The sequence below is a fragment of the Manacus candei genome, unplaced genomic scaffold, assembly GCF_025592945.1.
Source record: "Manacus candei isolate 608988 ecotype Guabito, Panama unplaced genomic scaffold, ASM2559294v1 h1tg000082l, whole genome shotgun sequence".
NCBI classification, from domain to species: Eukaryota; Metazoa; Chordata; class Aves; order Passeriformes; family Pipridae; genus Manacus; species Manacus candei.
In genome coordinates this window covers 2952561-2970484 of record NW_026138130.1, presented here as the reverse complement: position 1 = coordinate 2970484, position 17924 = coordinate 2952561, and the positions used below count along the sequence as shown (strand labels likewise).

At 53.9% G+C, this 17924-nt stretch overlaps 1 protein-coding gene across 2 annotated transcripts in view; it reads right to left on the bottom strand.

The window, feature by feature from the left end:
- Window positions 1-4189: 4189 nt before the first annotated feature.
- TWF2 (twinfilin actin binding protein 2) overlaps window positions 4190-17924 on the bottom strand; it is a 24056-nt gene continuing 10321 nt past the window's right edge. For both annotated transcript variants that reach the window (XM_051811479.1, XM_051811480.1), the window contains exons 3-9: window positions 14180-14358; window positions 12576-12671; window positions 11675-11779; window positions 6484-6609; window positions 6239-6389; window positions 5785-5906; window positions 4190-5607 (exon numbers count right to left, since the gene is read on the bottom strand). In XM_051811479.1, the coding sequence (XP_051667439.1) occupies window positions 5440-5607; window positions 5785-5906; window positions 6239-6389; window positions 6484-6609; window positions 11675-11779; window positions 12576-12671; window positions 14180-14358 (947 nt within the window). In that variant the 3' untranslated portion in view covers window positions 4190-5439. The remainder of the gene's footprint in view (window positions 5608-5784; window positions 5907-6238; window positions 6390-6483; window positions 6610-11674; window positions 11780-12575; window positions 12672-14179; window positions 14359-17924) is intronic.

Genomic DNA, 17924 nt, shown 5'->3' with positions numbered 1-17924 from the left:
ACAATGTCATTCCAAACTCTGGCAACAATCAGTGAACAGCTGTAAGCAATCAATGTGTGTGCGGGAGATAACACGACATTGACTCACATAAAGCCCTACTCTGACAGTACCAAGTGACTTGCATTTCTAGTTTCTTCACTGCAAGCTTTCAGGATTGGCCCAGTGCATTTTACAAACCACCTTAATAAGCCCAGTTTTAACTCCTAGTTTTTACAACCGCTACTCAACACTTCGTACCACCAAGGAGAAGAAATAAGACACAGAAAGGTACCAACTACTAGAAATCTCAGAAGTTACTCCAAATTAATCACAGGAGAGAATCCCAAGAATTCAAAGCTGGCAACCTTTGAAACGACAGGAGCATGACTAACCTCGGCACATGGCAGTTGGTACCTCCACACCCCTTAACATCAGCTGTGACAAGTTACCTTTGGCACTGGTGCTGGCAAGCAGGAGAATGAAAGCAGAACCAGGGCTCAGCAAGAGGCCAGCTGAAGTCCATCACTGAACTGCAAAAGAAGGACAAACCTAATGACACGCAGAAAGGATAAATTTCCCCCCCGTGAAAAGGACAAAGAATGAAAAAATAAACACATATTGTTTCCCAGCAAATAAAACTTGAATTGTGGGTTGTAGAAGTAGGGATAAGTTATGTAAGCTTTAGTTTAGTTCCTGGAAAAATAATAGAGGAAGTAATCGGTAAAACATGTTTAAAGTCAGACAATGGCAGTGGCAGAGTGAGGAAGCAAGAATGCAGCCATAAAGCATGGCTAATATTTGTCTGGGGCATAAATAATCCATCTAGTTGAACATTGCATAGCCCTAAACTCCAACGCTCCTCCATTTCTCAGCCCGTTTACACAAAGGAGAAACCCCAGGTGGTACAGGGGCAGCAAAAACATCCCAAATGCACGCAGGAGCACGTGTTCCCCATTGCTGGGAGGAGGCAGCAGGGGGGTGCTCTTCCTACCACAGCCCAGAGCATTATTAACACCACCATATCAGCAGCTCCACTATCCCTGGTGCCTTGCACCCATTTGTTCTGGAGCACATCGCCCCTCAACCCCTGCTCGGTCTGGCAGTACTCACATTTACCAGGGTTTTTCTCCCAGCCTATCTCTGCCCCCCACACCAGGGCTTTAAAAGCCCCATGGGCTCCATGATCCCTGCAGCTCCTGCCTGGTAATGGGTATTTTGGAGCCCATCCTGGTGGCTGGACCCTGCTTTGGCTGCCTGGTTTGGTCACTTCAGCACACAGAAAATCCCACTTCTTGGCAGGCACAGGGTGAGGTGTGCAGAGGGAAGAGAGGGGCAATACCTTCCCACACTTGTGGTTCCCCAGGGAAGAGCAGCAGGGAGCTCCTTACAGAGGGAATTGCAAATGGGTCCCATGCCCTGCTGTTGGTGGTTGGGATAGGGGATGCATGTGAGGACTTGCTGCCAACCGCTGTAGTCTGGGCAGACACTGGCACAAGGCACCAAAAGCCTAATCCAAGGTAGCCCCTGCCCCAAAACTGCTAGCCCACCACCACCATGGCTGGGCTTCCAGTTATTTAGGATACTCTGTGCCTCAGCCACCCTCCAGACTGATCCCAAACTCTCAGCATTCCCAGGTTAGGTTAAGCACCCACACCCCCAGTCTTGCACAGCCCTGGGGTGGTTGATACCAGATATACTTACCTCCTCATGTAAACAGCCTTTCACTCCCTGCTGCACCTACACCCTCCTCCCTACCCCCTGAAGAATGGGAAGGACTTTGGGCAGGACATGGAGCTTTTGAGAGGGCAAGGGCTCATCTCCCTTTCCCTTGGGCACCTGTGGTTTCATGGCCCAGGTGCCAGTCAGCTCTTTCAGTTCACACATTCAGCTTCCAACCAGGTGTAACTCCTTTGCAGCTCCTCTGCTTCCTCTCTCAGGGGAGCAGAAGATAGAGTTATCTCCTCTGAGATTTTCTTCTTTTCCACCTGGGAATCCCATACAGAAAAGCACCGTGGTCCTATCATTTACCCTGCAGTTCATTTGCTGTGGAGCCCATTTATTTAGGTCTGTGAGCCCTAAAAACCCTGAGCCCTGTGGGGGTGCTCAGCCACAGCCCCCTGCAGCTCTCCCCTCTTTTTGAAGCTGGCTGTGCCCTGCTGCTCCTGCCTAGATAGGCAAATTCCACCATGGGGTGGCCTTGTCCCCTGGCACAAGTCACTGCTGACCAAATGAGGATTTCCCTCACCTCAAACCCCAGAGCTTTTGCTATGCAGCAAACCTTTTAACTCAAACCTTAAAACAAGAGAGGCTGATGCTCATGTGAGCCCCTGTGTGTGTGCTGGGTGTAGGGACACGTGGGCAGGAGGCAGCAGCCAGGTTTGTGAGTGCTTTAATTGCCCTCAGGAATTGCTTGGTGTGGAGTTGGCACTGGCTTTGTAACCCACGTTCCAGAGAGAACCCAGCACACGTGATGTTGATGCTCTGCCTGCAAGTTGTTCAGTTCCTCTTCTCCTGCACTGCTTCGGCCCCCTCCTGTCCCACTCTGTCTATTGTATCCTACTAATTTTTAACCAAAATTATCAGAGGGTGAGCTGTGAATTGGTCTGAACCCTGGCAAGCCTTGCAAAAGCTAACAGGCAAGCAGGAGGATGAAGGGGCTTGAGCCCTCCTGGCACGAGGGGGAGGAGGGCTGCAGAGCCAGGCTGTGTGTGGGCAGCACAGTGCTGCCTGCCTGCCTGTGCCTGGCTTGATGCCACCTGTGCCAGGTGTGATTGGATATGGTTGGGGGGGCAGCAGGAAGGGAGGGGATATGAGGAAAGGGCTGGGGTGACATGATGAAATAGGATGTGAGGGGACAGGAGAGGACAGGATGGGATGGAAGATGAAGAATGGGCTGGAAGATGGAGAACGGGCTGCTGGATAGGATAGGGGACAGGATGGGATGGGAGGAGATAGGATGGGAAGGAAAGGGTGCTCAGATGGATATCTGCAGCCCTTGGACTGCTCCTGGCCACCTCTCCCTGGCCATGCACCATCATCCTTTAGCACAGGGAGGCTGTCACCTGGGATGGCTGCACTGGCAGGGGGAAGGGGGCAGCAAGAGGGGCAGATGGGAAATGGGAGACAGCCCTCACTCCCCCTCAGTATTTGGGCAAGTTTAAAAATTACCAAGCACAGAAGAGGAGCAGGATCCAAAGGAGAAGGGTGAATCAGCTTGTCAAACAACTCTGGTGGCGTCAGCCCAGGATTATTAGTGTTTATATGCAGAGGGAGCTCTCCTGCACCAAGGCTGCTCCCTGCATAGAAGCATCTTCCCTCCTCCTCCTCCTCCTTCTGCTCCTCCATGCCAAAAGGGAAAATGATGTAAGGTTGGTTTTTGTTTTTTTTTTTTTGCATGAAACATTTATTTATTTATTTATTTATTTATTATGTTTTCTAGCCAGCTTCTCAAATCATCCATCTCATCCTGGGCACAGAGAGTAAAGCTGAGACACAGCACAGCCCTGGCCTGGTGCAAGCTCCACTAGGCTGGTTGAAGAGCACATTCAGGGCCAGGGCTGTGCCAGCGCAGCACACAGGGAATCTTTCCCCTGGGAGAACTGCTCAGGACACCATAATAAATAAATTTAAAAAAACCCCAGGTATCTAAATGGCAGCCAAGATCCTCTGGGCAAGGAGAGGGGAGGCTGTGCCACCAAGGAAGATGTGGGGTCCAACTCCCCTCCCAGGAGCCTGGGAACCTCTGCCTTGCCCTGGCTGAGGAGTGGGAGAACTGGGAGCCTGGGATGTGGGCAGACCCCATTGCCCTCCCAACTCTTCTCTTGGCTCTGCATCCTCCTGCTGTCTCTCCCTATGGCCAGGCAGGTGTTTATCCCAGGCAAGAGAACAGCCTTGCAAAATCCTCACCGGCCATGAAAAATGGAAAGCTGGGCTGAGCAGGGATGCTGCCTCCTGCAGCCGGCTCTGGCTCTGGGCATTACTGGAGTGGTTGAGCATCAAAACCCCTACCAGACATTGAAGGGTTGTCCCAGACCTCTGCATTTAAGTGTCATTGTCCTTGGGGGTGGGGAGGGCTGGATGCAGCCATGGCAGGCAGGCTGTGAGAGCTGCTGGTTCCCAACGTCCAAGGAGTTTTCTTTGCAGCTCCAGAGCCCACTGCTACTAAATGCCCAAAGCTGGGGAACCCAGGGGACTTCCAAAGAGCATCAGACTGTTTTAAAAATACTTTATTCTTTAGAAAATACAGCGTTCAGTACAGTGTGTGCTCTGCTCCCCCCAGCTTCAACCCCCTGACTCCGCCGAGGCCAAGGCAACATCGGCACGTTCACCCCACAGCTGGAAAGCAGAGGGCAGGTTTCACCAACCCCCTTTCCATCCTCCCAGGGAGGAAGGCGGCTCTCAAGCCCTCACTGGAACCCAGCAGCAAGGTGCTCTCCCCCAGACCCCCAGCACAGCCCAAATCACAGTGCCAAGCTCGGCCCGTGGAGCCCTTGGTGGCTGGGGACATCTGCAGGGGGCACACAGGGGCCGTCATGCTTCCTCACATAAGGATTTGGGGTAGCCCATGTGATTATTAAGACATGGGGCTGCCCCAGCCCAGAGAGCCAGCTGAAAACCCGGGGGGTAACAGTGGGGGCTGGGGAACAGGGGGACCAGGGCTCAGGAGCCCCTCAGCTCCCATCCTAAACAGAGATGGGGCTGACTCAGGGCTGTAACAGATCCTTCTGAGGGGAAAAGCCTTACTGGGGCGGTTCAAAAAGGGGATGCAAACATCACCCAAAGGCAGAGTGACCTTTCTACAGGTCCAGGCTGAGCTTGGGACTCAGTGGGGAACTTCCACCTCCCGCTGCCTGGCTCTCTGCAGGGAGAAACTCCCACCCTGCCAGAAGCAAAGCCCACCCTACAGGAAGGGGTCCTGCCCACACCCCAAGGGGGTGCAGGATCACTCCAGGCCTGGGGCAGGGGGGCTGTACACACCAAGAGCAGGACAGGGGAACAAAGTCTGGGGGAGCAGGGAAATAAGCCTTTTCTCTCTTCAAACAGGAATCCCCAACGCCACCCCCTTCCCTTTGCATAGAGCAGCTTTCAGGTGAGCGTGCCCTTCAGTCCCCCAGGGACTGGAGTCCCCAGGGAGAGCAGCAGCTGTGACCCCGGGGGGGACAGAGGCAAGGCTGGGGACGTGGCCCTGCCGCTCCCGCCCTCCCCCGGCAGCCCCGGGGCTCGCACAAGGACGCGGGAAAGGAAACACCGACAGCCCTGAACCCTCCCCATTGCTCTGCCCCCAGGTGCAACAAGCCATCCTGATGTTTAAAAAAGGAATGAAATAGGAAAAAAAAAAAAGGGAGGGGAAAAAAAAAAAAAAAAAAGGCTGAGATGGAGGGAAAGCTCCCCAGGTCAGCGCAGAGGAAGGTGGGTAGCGCCGCGGGGATGCTGTCCGTTCACCGCCCGGCCCTGCGGGATCTAACTGTCCTCGCCGTTCTCGCCCGGCCCCTTGATCAGCCGCTTCTGTCCCCGCTTGCCCACGGGCCCCTTGGGCTTGGCGAAGGCCTGCTTGAAGGCGTGCTGCTTGGGGTGCACCTCCTCGTACAGGAACTCCGCCGTCAGCTCCGCTCCGTCGTCGATCTCGATCTGCACCCGCAGCGGCAAAGGGAATTAGCGGCTCCCTTGGGTTTTGACACGCGCCTTTGGGGCACACGACTCGCCCCCAAGCCCTCCAGAGGGGCTGGAGAAACGCTGCAGCACAGTCCCTTGCTGATGCCCAGCACGGGTCTTTGCTCCCTCATCTCTGGGTGGGCTCGCACTTACCTTCTTGGCTATCTCCAGGCAAAATTCCTGCTCCACAGTGTCCAGCAACCGGCTCTTGCAGCTGGAGTAGAGCATGCGCTCCTTGATGCTGCACTTGTACCCAGGCATGGAGTAGATAAAGACTGCGAGAAGAGAGCAGGGCTTGGGGTGCTGCCCAGGCCTATGGCCAGGGTACACCAGCTGCATCCTACCCTGGTCACATCTCTTCCAGCCCTGAGAATCCCAGTTTATTCAGTGACAGAAGGTGAGCCATCCCATCCATCACCCCTCCTAAATCTCCCCTGTTATGCCTGTCATGCACTGGCCACCAAACCGCCCCCACAAATCCTCTGTGGCAGCACTCAAGGTCCCCTGCTGCACCATCCCTATCCCCATCCTTGCTTGCTCCCCATGTGAGCAATGGTCCAGGGAAAACAGGGACCCCCCCAGCCATCCCCAGTGCCAAGGCTCTCACCGACAGACTCCAGATAGTCTCCCTCATGTGAGTGCTTGTACAGGAAGAAATGGTAGCGAGCTGAGTCCTGGGGGATCCTCTTGGGCAGGTCAGCGATCTCTGTGGGGCTTGTGTGCACCAGGTCGATGGTCTCCCGCTCCAGATCCAGCTTCTGATGGACAGAGGGACAGGGGAGCAGACAGGAGTGAGAGATGGCAGCAAGAGGGAGGGAAGTGGGGCACAGAGGAGCCATGTGAGGGACCTACCAGCTGGATGTAGTTGATTTTCTTCTGCTTGAGTGCCTGGATGGCTTGCTGGGCATCCAGCTGCAGGGGGAAGGCCAGGCCCTGCAGTGTCTGGTGCTTGCTCTCCACACTGATCTCCGTCTTCACCTGGGGATGGAAACCACCTCGAGTGTCAGGGCACAGTGGCAAAGGGTGGGGAAGGGACAGAAAGGAAAACCAGCCAGTGCTGCAGCTAAAAGCTTCTCATCCAAGGAGCTTCCTGACACCCAGCTCACAGGGACTACAGCATTAAACTGCCAAAAGTCAGTCAGGCTGAGGATGGTGATGCTTGTCACTGTAGCACTGCTCTGGGAGATCACCTGGGCCCAGCCATGCACCCCTGCACCCCACACTGCACTCCCAGCAAAGACCAGCTCAAAACCAACGTTTCCCAGCGAGTCCCTGACAGGGATACTGCGACCAGTGCTGGCACATTTCCATCTCCAATCATCTCCAACTGCTACCCGTGTGACAGGGGGAGCCCTGAAATGACAGCGCTGAAATGACCAGTTGCACAGGTCCCCACCAGCAACCCACCCTCCTCAGTGAGTTTAACTGCAGCACACAGGCATTCCCTCCAACGCTGGAGCTGGGGAACTGGAGATCCACAGTTGGGAAAGATCCCAGACGCTGTTTTCCCCACAACCCCTGAGGCTGCTGCCTGTAACCCCTAGTCCAGGAGATCAAACCCCACCTCAAAGAGGGAAGAGAAAGAGACTGCAGAGACATGGCATCGCCCCGGGTGCCTCCATCCAGCCACCACGGGGGTCCCTCACGGGGACTGGAGGGGAAGGGGGGTCAGGGCGCGGCGGGCACACCATACCTCCTCGGGGTCGGGGTACTCTACCAGCGATGGGCAGCAGCAACAGCCCCCCACCATCTGCCACAGAATACAGGGAGATGGCGTCACCCCGACGGCGGAGGAGCCCTTCCCACCTCAAGACCCCCTCCCAGGGAAACAGCCCAGCAGCTCTAACCCAGGTGCTCTGCAGAGAGCGTGGGTCCCTTTCCTTTGGGATCTGTTTCAGAGATTACGGATAGAGAGTCCAACCTTTATGGCTTTTTCTTTCTTCATTGCCCTCCCCCTGACAGAGAGAAGGAAGAAAAGTCAAGGCATGCCAAGAGAAATGCAGGAGTTTGAGCTGACATCTCAAAACCACTCGGCAGCACCGAAGTGGGTCTCTTTACAGGGCTGCCCTTTGTTACAGGAGCCTCACATGGCACCCACACCCCTGGGGAACGATGTGCTTGGGTGCCCAGAGCAGAGCATGCAGAAAAACAATGCCAGGAGAAGGAAAACCGGGCATCAAGCAGGCAGAGCAGCCTACCATCTCGGTGCTCGAGTCTTGGGAACAGGAATCCTGCGAGCGTGGGGAGAGGAGACACACTGTCAACAGCACCCTGCGCAGGGATGGGGGGGTGTCTCGTGTGAAACAAGAAGGGGTGGGGGACACACGGACATGCCGGGAGGATGAAGCTGTACCATGTCCCTGCTGGAGGCCAGGGAAGGCCAGTCCTGGCAATGTGGGCAGGGAAAGCAGCAAAACATGACACAGGAGATGTCAGAGCTGGGGAGGAGTGGGAGGGAGACCCCCAGCTCCAAGCCTGGGCAGCCCTGCATGAAGTGTCTCTGCCAATGTCTCTGTGCAGAGCCTGTCCCTGCCCCATCTCCTGCTGGCTCCCCAGCTAGGGTGGCCCCAGCCCAGGGCTTGGAGGAGTTCCAGCATTTTCAGCAATAGATTTTGGGCTATGCCAAAGGTTTAGGAGGAAAAAAACGCCCAAAGCTCTATCAACACCAAGCACCCCGGAGGATGAGCAGGGTGTGAATGTGCAGCTCTTGGGAAAGGGAAATAATTGCTTAGATGGGCACAAAGTCCAGCTGACCTCCAGCTCTGCTGTCCTACCATCCCCTGGGATGCCATGGCACCAGCAAGGGCGGAAGGGAAAGCACACAGGGATTCAGGATGCACACAAGCTTGCCTGGTCCCACCCTGTGGAGAGGTGCAGCGCAAGGACATCACCACTGCCAACACCCCCAGACCCTCAGCTTTCTCTCCTGTAAATGTAAGGAGACTGGGAGGATTATAGCAGGACTGGAGAGAACTCAAGCTCCAACACAAAGCACACTGAGGTCCAAAAACACCACGAGATGGAACTTTGTCCTAGCAACATCAATTTCCCCATACCCCTCTGTATTTTCTACTCCTTCCCTTTTCAAAAACACAAAAAACTGGCTCCCTGAAACACTCCCCAGGGCACAGCCCAAGAGCCAAGCATGGGACTGCTGAGCATATGCCACATCCTGGCTGCCCAGCCTTGCTGGCAGCAGGCTTGCCTGCAGGGTCATTTTATATCCTTTAGGTTAGATTTTCCCCACCTCCTTCCTCACTCCTAGCATGGTGCTGACCTTGGTTAATGAGCACTTCTCTGTCTTATGGTGAAATCCTCATGGGAGGTCTCTGGTGAAGCCTCTGCTCTACCCACCCTCCAACACAGCCAATAATGACACCCCCTTCCACACTGAGATGCCCCCCCCCACCTTTAGCTCCTTTTAATTCTCCTGCCCCCTCCCCCAGCTCCATCAGTGGGATATGCCTGGCTCCCCGCTCTGTTTCTGAACCTGCTACACCTCTAGAAAGATTCCCCACTCGTGGGTGTTAAGCTCAATGCAAAATTCAAAGCTGTTTCTTAGCCCACGGTCTGCTGACAACTCTCAGCTCAGCAAAGCTCGCATTTTCCAGCTATTTAAAAATATATATAGATATAAAGCAAATGGCAAATTTCCCTAAGCTCCCAAGCAGCTGTCAAGAAAGAGAGTATTTCACGACATCACCTCTGTCTATGCAGCCCTCAAACCACAGGGAAAGCTTGGCTCATCCAGCCTAAAACCTGCTTTCCCAAAGGCTGGGCACCTCCCTGGGGGACATGCAGCCCTGAGTCCATCCTTGCTCAGGGTCAAAGGCCACTGTGCCTGTCCTGAAGCTGCTGCCCTGCAGCCATGGCCTGCCCCTTCCTGCTTTGCTGCTGACCTTCCCCTCCCACCCCCTCTCTGCACTTTCCCAGTGGCTGAGGAGGATCCCAGAGCGCTCCTGCCTGACGAGAAGCACAGCCATGTTCAGGGTGAAGACTGCCAACCTGTCCAGGGTCTCAGAAGTTTGTGAATCAACAATGCAAAAGAAGAGGGGAGCAGAGCCTCCAGCAGCAGCTCCAGGCAAGGGGCACAGCAAAGCACTTGTGAGCTGGTGGCTTTTAAAGAAACCATGTCCCTTGTGTCGCTTCCAAAATCCTGACAGACAGGTTGAACACAGGGGGATGTGCAGGGTCCTGGACTGCTAGGGGAGCTTGGGCAGACACACAGAGAGAGGTCAGTGCTGAGGTCTGGGACTGCCCTGGGCCCAAGTCCCAGGTCACTGCTGGCCCTGAACACTCACTCCTCCCACACGCTGGATCTGCTCCCCCAAAGGCAACTGCAACATGTAAGCACGTGGAAGGACCCTGTGCACAAGGTGCACACGTGTGCAGGGACCCTGCACGCTGCAGGCAAGGCTGGAGGCATCGCTGTACCGAGTGGGGGCTGCAGGTCATGAGCTGCTCCCATACAACCCCCTCGATCACAGCCCTCTGCTTTGCAGGGCTCCAGAAACTCGCTCCAAGCTGCATTTACTGAGAGTCCTGGGTTTCCCCATCCTGGGGACATCAGTGTGGCACCGAGCACCCAAACCACAGCTTGCACCACCTCCTGCTCCACGTGCAGGGCTGAGCTGGCACAACACCAACACGGAGACCCTTCACCCAGCATCGGCCACTTCCCACCTTTAAATCCACAGGCAAAAACACATCCATCTTCATCTCTTTCTAAATGTTGGTGATTGCTCCCCATGGTCCAGTCTGACACAGGAGACCATGTACCTTTATAATAACCCCAAACAAACTAAACGGCAGCAGCATCTCCACCCAAGAGCTGCGTCCCACAAAGGCGAGGGAGGGAAGGAGAACACGGCAGGTCACCCGGAAAATGAGCACCACAAGCATTACTTACCTGGGCCACATGACTCTGCAAGACACAGCCCAACACCCCCCCAAAACTACTTAATCCCGCAGCACTGGCCAGACAAGGTGATGGCACAGACATCCCGAGGTGCCAAATGAGCTGCAGAGCCACCATCAGCACTTCTCTCTTCTCCAAGCATGGGAATCACCTTGGATCCCCCAGCACAAATCCTGCCCAACCCCTCCAGGCTGGGAGCTGGGATAACTCCACTGAGACCCATGGTGGGGACCACCCCTTAGTGGCATCTCCCAGACATCCCTCAACTTCACCACCCCCAGACCTGCTTTGGCAGGTGGAAACCTCCTGCCTCATCTTTGCCATTAATTAGTACTATCAGGCTGATTGGCTTCGTGTCTCCCAGGCATTTCCTGATCCACCCATGAGCCTCAAAGCCTCAGTGCAGGTGGAAGAGACAGATACTACTCTAGAGAGGAAGGCTTTCCATCAAAGGGAAATCCCCTCATCCCCAAAAAAATACTGCTTCCAGGTGGTCTTCCCACCCAGTGATCCAACCCCCCTCCCTGCCTCAGTGTTTCACTCAAGAGGTTGGCATGAATGCCGTGAATGTCAGCAGGGAGATGACGGTGTTACAGCCTTTTCTGCCCCCAGCCCCACCCCGTGACACTTCCACATCCTCTCCAGCATGTAAGCCCCCAAATTTAGGCTAAGATCTGTATTTCTTGGGACAGCATCCCTCATATTTATAGCCATAGAGGAAGAGCATGGGAGAGGATGCTGCTGCAGCCCAAAGATAAGCCTGAATTCTTACTGCTTCCCCCACGACTTCAAACTCAGCGCTGGCTTTTGCCCCAATACTCAGAGGTTAGAGACTGCTGCCTGTTTTCAGCCCTAAACCATCTTCTGACTGCCAGCAAAATGCAGTCCTGAGCTCATGTTCAAGGAAAAAAAAACAAGTGTAAATTCCTCTTTATGCCACCACAGTTTGACTGTGAGGAGGCTTGGTCACCTTGGCAAGGGCGAGAACAGGTTAAACTGCAGAGGTACAAGGGAGCAAAGTAAAAGTGAGCCATCCCTTCTAGCTGAATGCTCATTCCCTGCATCCCACATCCCTTCATGCTCAGAGGGTCTCAAATTCCTCTCCTGGGGCTGCTGGACACCCACCTCGTTGATGCGGATCTGCTGGAGCTCCTGCTCGGCTGCGGTCAGTGGGGCTGGGGCAGAGCTGGAGGACACGTGCTTTTGGTAACCACTCAGGGACACGTCCTCCTGCAGACACAGGGACAGGGAGACACATCAGGGGTGGTTATCAGGATGCACCCCTAGCCTTGAGGTAAGTCTGAGCAACCCAGTGGGTCTTGGGCTCCCTCCTTACCAGGAGGATCAACCTGAGTAGTGCTCTTGGATGGTTCCAAGCAAATCCCACATTTGATTTTAAACAGTGTCCATGACTGCTTGTGCCTGTTCAGACCACCCTGCTCCTCCCCAGGCACCTGTGGCTGTGGCAAAGTGACTCTTCCAGCTGATTAACAGAGCTCATGAGCATGGAAGTAAGAAGAAAAGGCAGAGCCCACAGCCCGGGAGCAGCAGAGCGGGGCCCCAGAGCAGAGGGGGAATCTTCTGGAGCAGAGTAGGGATCTCCCTGGCTCCCACCAGCACCAGAAGCCCCAGCAGGACTGATGCCCAGGAGGCCCTAGCTGTGCAGCTCCTTCTGCTCATAGAAGAGAAGGAGAAACCTCCATCCAAGGAGGAGGGATAACCCTGGCACACAGGCAGCTGCTGGAGTGACACTGCCACCACCTGGTGCTTCTCCCACTCAGTGTAAAGCTCCACATCTTGGAGCCTTCCTCCCACCTCTTCCACGGTCTCTATCACAGACCACAGCCATGTAGGCAGGAGAAGGTGGCAGTGGCCACCCAGGAGACTAAAGCAGCGTGAGGAACCAACCTCTGTGCTGTTCCAGCACCCCACATCCCACCACCCAGGCACTGAGCCCGGGGTAGGCTGCTGACACTCAAAAGTTTCAAAAGGACCCAAAAGGCTGCACCAGGAACCACCACCATACCTTCACTGTGCCAAACATCTCGTCCTTTATGTGCCCCCCTCCAAACTCCTTCTTCACCGTGGCTCTGGTGGCAGCGTAGAGCATCTTCAGCCGGACCTGCCGGGGAGAGGGGCGGCAGCGCCGTCACAGAGGGGCACAGGGCACCAGGGAGGTGCCCAGCGCTCACAGACACCATCCCACCATCAGCTCCACAAACATCAGCCCTCCTGGGAGCAACCACCCAGTTTCCAGCTCAGTCTGATTTGTAATGGCAGCATCCCTGAGTGGGGAGCAGGCGGGAAAACCCATCAGCACTATTTCCAGGGCTGCCGGCGCCTGGCGCAGCCTTGCCAAGCACAGCCCACAATCCCACAGTTTATTCCATGCTTTGCTTTCCAATCCCCGAGCTCCAGTGTGCCATTTCTCACCCACACCTGGGTTGGAGGAGGTGCAAATACCACTGGAGCCACTTAAAAGTGACTTTTGCCTTTGGCACTTCTATTGCCTCGCTCTGCAACACGCAGGGAAGAGCTTTGGCAGGTGCTCCTGGGCACAGTGTGCTTTTGCAATAAGACCCTCTGTGGTTTGTTGAAAGATATTTATATTTAAAATATATATTATTATATAGACACATGTATATATACATGTATACATACACACACATATAAAATTAGATATTATATAATTTTATTATAATTGTATATACATGGGTGTATACATATATGTGTGCATATATAATAATACTTAATTGTTAGATAGGAACTGCAGTGGGTATTTTTATATATGCATGTTATAATATATAAAATAATATATATTACATACATTTGTGTGTGTATATATATTTATATATATATGACAAGTGCATGTATTAACATGGCAGTAAATCTATATAGCATAAAGATTATATAAAATATATAATAAGTATACATATAAGTATATATGTGTGTGTATATATATATGCACATATGTGTGTGTATATACATATGCACATATGTGTGTGTATATACATACATATACATGCACACATATATATGTATACAGATGGCAAGCACACATGTTAACACAGCAGTAAATGTCAGGCCCACCAAAAGCCCGTTCTGGAGACGTGCTCAACAGGATGGCATTTTCCAAGCCATATTGCTGACATCCTCTAAACCTGCCTCTCATCCAGCAGCCCTTTTTTGCCCAATCTCCAGCACCAGATTTTGGAGCCAGGCCTGGAGAAGGGCTGGCAGCCACTCCTTCAGCAGATTAGGACCAGGTTGGAGGCAACTCAGTGCCAGTGCTGGCTCTTCCCAGCAATGCCTTTGGCCAGAACCATGGTGGGATATCTCCATCATGGCCCTGCGGTCCATACCACTCCCCCCTCTACATCCCAGCCCTGTCACCTCCTCAGGCAAAGAGGACAGAGACACAGTCCCAGTGCATCTCATCGTGTCTTAAAAAATTCCCCCATCCTCAAAGCAGTCTCCGCTTCTTAACCCAGGCACAGTGATGGAGGGTGTGAATGCTCCTCCTCACCCCCAGAGCAAAAGTCACCTTGGCCACCATCTCCTCCCCCCTACACCTCCCAGAGCAGGTCCGTGTCCCCCTGCTGGGGTGTCACAGCCCAGCACGGAGCTCACCGGGGAGCTGTCAGGGGACCAGGAGATGAAGAGCCACTCGTATCCCTGGGCGTTCTGGCTGTCCAGGCGGTACAGCACATAGCACGGCTGCTGCTCGTCCAGCAGGGGCAGCACGAAGGGATCGTAGTCAGCGTCCCAGCGCCGGGACAGCTCTTTGTGGGCTCCCAGCACGAGCTGTTCTGGAAGGAAAAGACAGAGAAGGGGGTGTTAGATGAAGGCAAGGCTCACTCTGCAGGACCAGACGGTGGCTCGCCCAAGGGTTCACTGCAGCTCCAGCACCAACGATGCCATCCTGCAGAAAAACACTGTGACCTGGAGCCACATGCAGCAGTGTACACCCCCAGGTGTGACCCCCCAGGAGATGCCATTGGGGCTGTGGCTGCTTTGGAGGGGCTGGTTTTCTGCCAGCATCCCACTGCCTCCTCTCAACCATCTCCTCCCCTCCAGTGCTCCTCATTGCCGAGGTCTCCTCTCTGGTGATCACCTGTGGCCTCCTTCCCCTCTGCTCCCTCCAGTTGAGTAGTTCTCAACCATCCCTTCTTGCTCACAGGGGAACATGAGACTTCTCCAATCCCACCTGGGAAGCTCTAGGAGCACTATAATATCTCACCAGGGACACACCAGCATTTGGGGTGCTGAGAAAAATAAGGGTCTCATTGCAAAATCCACCACCATGAGCCAAAGCTGCTCACATCAGATTCCCTTAACCACAGAGGGGACAAAATGAGAGCTGACACCCAAAGCCTATGTCTGTGGAAATCAGGGGTGTCCCAGAGACCCCAGCCTGGGGTCTCTGCCAGGAGAGACCCAACCTCTAGAAGTAACCTAAGTATTTCACACACGTGGCAGCATCTCAAGTACCTGGAGGGTATTTTTTCAGCTGCTACACAAGTGGCAGTGAGGCTGGGAGCCCTGTGAGCTGGGCACTGCTCAGCTGAGATTTAAACACTGGAGCAGGCATCCTACAGACATAAAACCCACCCCCTGGTGAGGGTCAAACCAAGCTTTGGGATGGCTGAATGGAAAAGTGTTGGCACTGGAGACGATTAGTGTAGGTTGCTGGAAAACAGCCTGCATTTTTATTCCATTTGTAGATGTAGAAAGGTCTGGGGGAAGATTATGGGACTCAGAACAAGATCTAGGAAAATCTGGAGGTGCCAAAGCAAATGAACTAGGGCCTTGAACAATTGGCACTTGAGGGGATGCTTGGCCTGGCACATACCCTGCCTGGACCTCTGCCCACAGCCCTGCTGCCCACTGGGAGCCAGGGAGCCCCTTGGCTGAGGCACAGCCCTCTCCCAACCCATTCAGGCCAGCAGCTCTAAATCCCATGGCAGGGAAATTTTTAAAGAAAATAGTTGAGGAATAAAGGGTTTGGAAGGAATTACTCTCATCCCTCCTTCCTACCCAAGCAGGACATTCCTGAAGACAGCAGTGCAGCCCTTCCCTGCCCAGTGCCACCCTGGCATCTGCCATCACACACTGAATCCAGTTATTTGAGCATGGGTAGCACAAGTTACCAGTTCAGTAACAAGGACAGCAGAGAACAAGGTGCTGGAAATACTTTACCTTCAACAAAACTACCTGTTCGGAGAAAGAAGCATAAAAACTTCCACGTACTCCTAAAATAAGCACAAAGCTCTGCAAATAGATTTGTGCATCACAAAGGCCTGGGATCCCAAAGAGACTGCAGGAATTTCACCTGGCCAAACCCACTGGCAGCTCGTGGGTATCTCTGTCTGCAACACATACCAACACCTCACACAATCGGTGCTGAGTCACTCCAGGCTATTCCTGGGATGTGACTAAGCCAGACCCCGGCTGTGCTGCCGTGAGCTGGTAGCCTCCAACTTTCCCCTAGGCTCTTTGCAGTTCTGCTCAATCCACTCAGGGCCAAATTTTTCTCCTTGGGAAGAGTCAGGAAACTCGAAGCAACCGCCCTTCAGCAAAGCATCATCGTCGGCACTGGCTCTTTCAGGCGCCGTTTCTGCTGGGAGCTGCTGCTAGAAAAGCAGAGCTGGGAGTGTTTCTGGCCCTCAAGGTGCCCCCAGCACTCACTGCACACAGGCTGCCTCACTCTGAAATGCCTAACAAGGAAGCTCTGCCTTCAGCTCTGGTGGGTGCCATGGGGGGACAGCACAGGAGCTCCAATCTGCAAAGCTCAGTGCACAACAGCACTCAAGTGTAAAGATTGGCACCCAACAGGGAAGTCCACAAAGTCAACCTTGTCCAGAATCCTGCTGACAGTGAGAAGCAGAGCATCATCTAAAAACACGTTGAACCACAAGCTGTTCTCATGCCAGCAAACTGCTGCTGAGCCTTGGTGCACATCCTGCTCTCCCAGTCCTCCTCCATCCAGCCTTAGCTTTTCCCAGTAGGTCTCCAAAGGCAGCATCAGCTCAAATCACTCCAAAGGGCTGCTCAGCCATAGATGTGGCTTTGGGAATGCCTAGACACAGAGCATCAGCCATAAGGCTCCTTGCACCATCTTCCTCTCCTTCTACCCGCTGCTGCCTGCTCTGAAATGCACTGAGACAAATGCCCAGCAGGGCACAAGGTTTGATGCAAGCCATCAAACAAAGATGGAGGCTCCTCTTCCTCATCCCCTGTTCAGGCAGGGCAGCTGGCACATCCTTCCCAGCCAGCTTGGGACACATCTCTTCCAGGACCAGCATGCTGGAGTCCCTCTATCTGGCTGTGACATCTGCCTGGACGCTCATTACTGCCCAAAGGTCCATCTCCAGCGGGCTGATCTTCCCTGTGTTACAGAAAAGTGGTGGCCCAGAGAGGCCAAGCGCCTTGTCCCTTAGTCAGGCTGGTGGGACCACCACCATCTTGTCCACAACAGTTCAAGCCCTTTGGCAGAGAGGTGATCCCACCAATTCTCCTTCCTCCTGCCTACCCACAGGAGCCTCAGGCTCTGCTGCACCTCAGAAGCTTCTGCAGGCACCCAAGTGCCTCCAGAGCTGCCCATGGCTCGTCCAGGCCAGGGAAAAGTAGCTGGCAGAGTGGGAGAGCTGGACTGTGAAGCACAAAACACTGCCAGGTGAGGATGGTCCATGAAGCTGCTGCTGCCACATCGGACATATAAATATACCCTATTTATCCTCAGCAGAGATGGTAGGACATGCTTTCCACTGATGATAAAATGTCTCACTTGCTGGTGTCACCAGCCACAACCCAAAGCCTAAGATCAGGCTTAGGGACATCCATGAATTGCGTTATCCTATAACAAACCTGACTCCCACTTTTTAAAAGCAAAAGAAGGTGAGAGTGCAAAATTGTTGTCAAAGATGCTCCCAAGAAACAATGTGGATGTCTCATCCCACCACACAGGGACCTGGCCGAGGACAAAGCCAAAACAGCTGAACCTGCTGTAGCCCCAGTGCTGTGTCCCTTCAAGTGGCATTTTAAGTCTTGCTGCTCTTCCAAACGGGGTTTTGCAGCCACTCCAAAGGTCACTGTGGGCTCCTTACGACCACATCCACCTCAGTATTTGTGGCATGGTCCTGGTGGCCCACCAAGGGAGGTGGTGACAGCAGCTTGGCAGGGCATTAATGTCCCTGCTGCTACAGAAACAAGTCATTCATATGCAATTGTATGAGGCCGAGGTGATGGAAAACCTACACCACAGTGGCTCCCCGCTGGGATGTTCAATCAGTGCTTTGCTCCACTCACTAGACAGATGTAGAGGCCCCCCAAAGGCACCTTCCCATGGGACAAACACAGGCAGGCTGGTGCCACC